The sequence below is a fragment of the Hippopotamus amphibius genome, chromosome X (genome assembly GCF_030028045.1).
Source record: "Hippopotamus amphibius kiboko isolate mHipAmp2 chromosome X, mHipAmp2.hap2, whole genome shotgun sequence".
NCBI classification, from domain to species: domain Eukaryota; kingdom Metazoa; phylum Chordata; class Mammalia; order Artiodactyla; family Hippopotamidae; genus Hippopotamus; species Hippopotamus amphibius.
In genome coordinates this window covers 8,884,926-8,888,308 of record NC_080203.1, presented here as the reverse complement: position 1 = coordinate 8,888,308, position 3,383 = coordinate 8,884,926, and the positions used below count along the sequence as shown (strand labels likewise).

Below are 3,383 nucleotides of genomic sequence, written 5' to 3'. Positions count from 1 at the left end.
CAGAGAATAACTTAACATTTTCCACTTAGGGTTAACAGTTCCTCCTGAAAAGAAACTAAAGACGTGAGAGGAAGAAACTTGGAAAGTGATTAGATCTTTCCAACCAACTTTACCTCCGCAAGTTCTATCTCAACCAGGCCCTTCTTGCTTTTGTCACATTGGGGAAAAATCTTTCAGAATTATAGTTTTATAAACAATAGCAATAAGAGATACAATGGTTGCCAAGGAAAGGCACTTTTTGCTCTAAAGTATTTTACTGTGTAAACGTTGATCTTTACAGATATGGCTGTATGGCAGCTTCCGGATGCAGAGCGGTGAGGGATGTGGTAGGCCAGGAAGGAGAGGTGGCAGTGGAAGAGGCAGCCAACATAGAGCCCATGCAGAACCATGGCTCTGTGCTGCCCAGGCAGCTTCCCAGGCCAGCCATGCAGGCAACTGACTCCTCTGGGAGCTATGAGAACACAGTACCCCCTTCTCTTTGGTTCCAAGGACGGCCAAGGCTTATCAAAACCCCCCCATACAGTCCACCCACCCTTCACTTTCAGTTGTCTCATGTATATAAAGACAACCATCAAGACCATACCCAACCAACCGTCTCAGGCTGTAGTCCCTCCCAGCCCAGCCCCTTGCAATCGATGCCAGAGAACATGGCAGAGTGTACGACCACCAACTCATACCTGATGATGCAAGGGAGAAAGACCCCGGTAGAGTACACATCCTGCAACAAACGGAAACAAATGAGAAGACCACGTGTAATGAAAAGATTGCCAATTCGGAGAGCACCTCGAGCCATTCCAGATCCAGTGCCTGAGCGAAAAAAAACAACTCCCGTTAATCTTGCATACACAGTTCGAAAATCACACGTGGTCAATAGTGTCCACACGCGGCCATATAGGGACAGGGTGATTCACTTATTGGCACTGAAGAACTACAAGAAACACGAACTACTTGTTCGACTTCAGAAAGATGGCATCGCCTCAGGTGACAACAACTCCCTTGGAAAAATTCTGCAACAAGTAGCCCATCTGAATACTCAGGATCTTTCATATTCCTTAAATGATTATGTTTTTAAAGAGCTCCAAAGAGACTGGCCTGGATACAGTGAGCTAGACAGGCAGTCATTGGACTTAGTGCTTTCCAGAAAAGTAGGTCCATTTCAGAATGCTACTGGCACCAACCACCCAGAATCTTCTATAGGTTCTAGTGTGGATAAAACATCATCCCCTTCTCAGGAACAGCTTTTCAATTCAGCTGTTATTGATTATTCAAAGAAGAAAAAAGTTAGAATATCTCACCTGGCAACTAAAGTACAGTCAACATCACATGGTCGTTGGAATAACACCAGTGAAAAATCTGCTGTGGGCCACCCACCACCCTCTGAAGCTGCTGCCAATCTCAGCTCTCCCCTATTGCCCACAATCTGCTTTCCTGTTTCAAATCCTCCTCAGCCTGTCTACTCTAACTGCCGCTCTTGTAGAATTGCAGAAGGACCCAAGACTCAAGCCCCATATGTTGACAGTTTTAGTCAGAACAGTAGAATCTCTGAGCATCAGCAATGTAAACATACTTCTTTGCCATTGTCCTCTATTTCAATTCAAATGAAGTGTCCGAAGCTCATGGAGAAAAAACATTTGATGTCTGATGAGAAGTTCAAATACAAACTTATGGAACATAAAGCCAAGAACCAAGAGTACAATAACAATATTGAGATTATGGAGAATCAGACTACACATGGTGAAAGACAAGGTGAAGGTACAAAACCAAATTCAAGTGGAGACATGAAAAAGGTTTGCACTCCCTCTGGGAAGACTTGTTCGACATCTGCACTTCTAGATTATGTGACTGACTACGTCACTATAGTTTCCTCTGAGCAGCGTCAGCGTTATGAGCAGGAATTCAGAGTAGACTATGAGGAGTATAAGGCCTTGTACGCCAAGATACAGACTTTATGTAACATACTTACTTACCTAAATTCAAAAAGGAAGCACCTTTCTCCAGACTCAAAAGAATATCAGGATATTAATAAAAGAATCTCGCTAGAATATCAGAAGATGAAAGAGAAGAATCCTAGTTACTGTAGAGAAAAACGTAGATGTCAATATCTTTACGACAAGCTGATTCACATTAAAAACTTGATAGATAATTATGACCAGCAGTGAGCAGTCATAGCACGAGAACAGTACTAGGACCACAGTAAATAAATATAAGCTTACTTATTTAAAATTCCAAATTACTTGCTCTAAGATTCTAAAGGGATGAAGCGTCTCTGTTGAAACACTCAGTATTACTCTCATAATTTAATTTTAATTTTTCTTTCTTTTTATGTTTATTTAAATTTTTGTTTTATGTTTATTTTATTTTTTTATTAGGTTTGTTTATTTTTATTTTTATGTTGATTTATGTTGATTTTTATTTTTATGTTGATTTGTTTGTTTTCGTTTTTAAGTTTCTTTTTATTATCATTTACTTTTTATTTCATTTTGCCTTGCTTTTCTGTACTTTTGAGGGTGTTTCATTTGTTCCCTTCTACCTCCAAAATTTGTTTCATTCCCTTTTTAAAACATACTGGGGATCCAGTGTGTTTAAATAAAAAATGTGCACATTTAAAAAACAAAAGCCTGAAATGAGTTATATGAAATGCTTTTGAATAAATATGGCCTCTATTTTTTAAACGCTTATGCAAATTCTTCCTTAAAACATAGATGTTTAGAAATTTGTACAAAATACTATGATTCTGCAAGCAGTACACATTTTCATTTCATTAAGTTTATTTGTTGATCATGCTTAAAACTTGTTTTTATCTTAGGGAACACAAGTTATGTGGTCAAACGTGCAGAGGTTTTGAACTAACAATTCCAACTGTGTTGTCTCTTCAGAGTACTGCCATTTGAAACAGGGAGTATCATGTTTGCAAATTTAAGTTTTTAAATGTTTTCCACAATATGAGTATTGTCTTTAGTAAATGTTTGTTTCCACCATCCAGAAGAAAGTTAGTACATACCAAAGAATGACAATTATGTACAATAGGAAGCCTAATAATAAAATGAACAATTAAGAACTTGAAAACCAACTTAGGAAGTAGAACATTCCCAAGTCCTTTGTTTGCTTATCTATCCTGTGCCCCTGCCTCCCCAAAAGTGATAAACACTCCCCCAAATTTACGTTTATCTTTCCTTTGCTATTCTTTTTAAATACTTCTACTGTATTTATAAGCATCCTTAAACAGTATATTGTTCACTTTTTTAATCTTTGTGAAAATGATGTCACATTGTATGTAGTTGTCATCTTGACTTTTCAGCCAACCTTATGCTTCTAGGATTTATTTATGCTGATGTGTAAATAAGTAACTTATTTATTTTTTCACTTATATGTTGGGTCATCAT

The 3,383-nt window shown here is 37.9% G+C and overlaps 1 protein-coding gene across 1 annotated transcript; it reads left to right on the top strand.

Moving 5' to 3' along the window:
• The first annotated feature begins 290 nt into the window (after positions 1-290).
• On the top strand, positions 291-2,159 carry LOC130841363 (RNA polymerase II elongation factor ELL2-like). The gene has a single exon (XM_057717552.1). It carries the CDS (start codon positions 291-293, stop codon positions 2,157-2,159), a length of 1,869 nt encoding a protein of 622 aa, XP_057573535.1.
• The last annotated feature ends 1,224 nt before the right edge of the window (positions 2,160-3,383 follow it).

Excerpts from the sequence above, each read along its gene's own strand:
- LOC130841363 (XM_057717552.1), top strand. The coding sequence starts at position 291 with ATGGCAGCTTCCGGATGCAGAGCGGTGAGGGATGTGGTAGGCCAGGAA.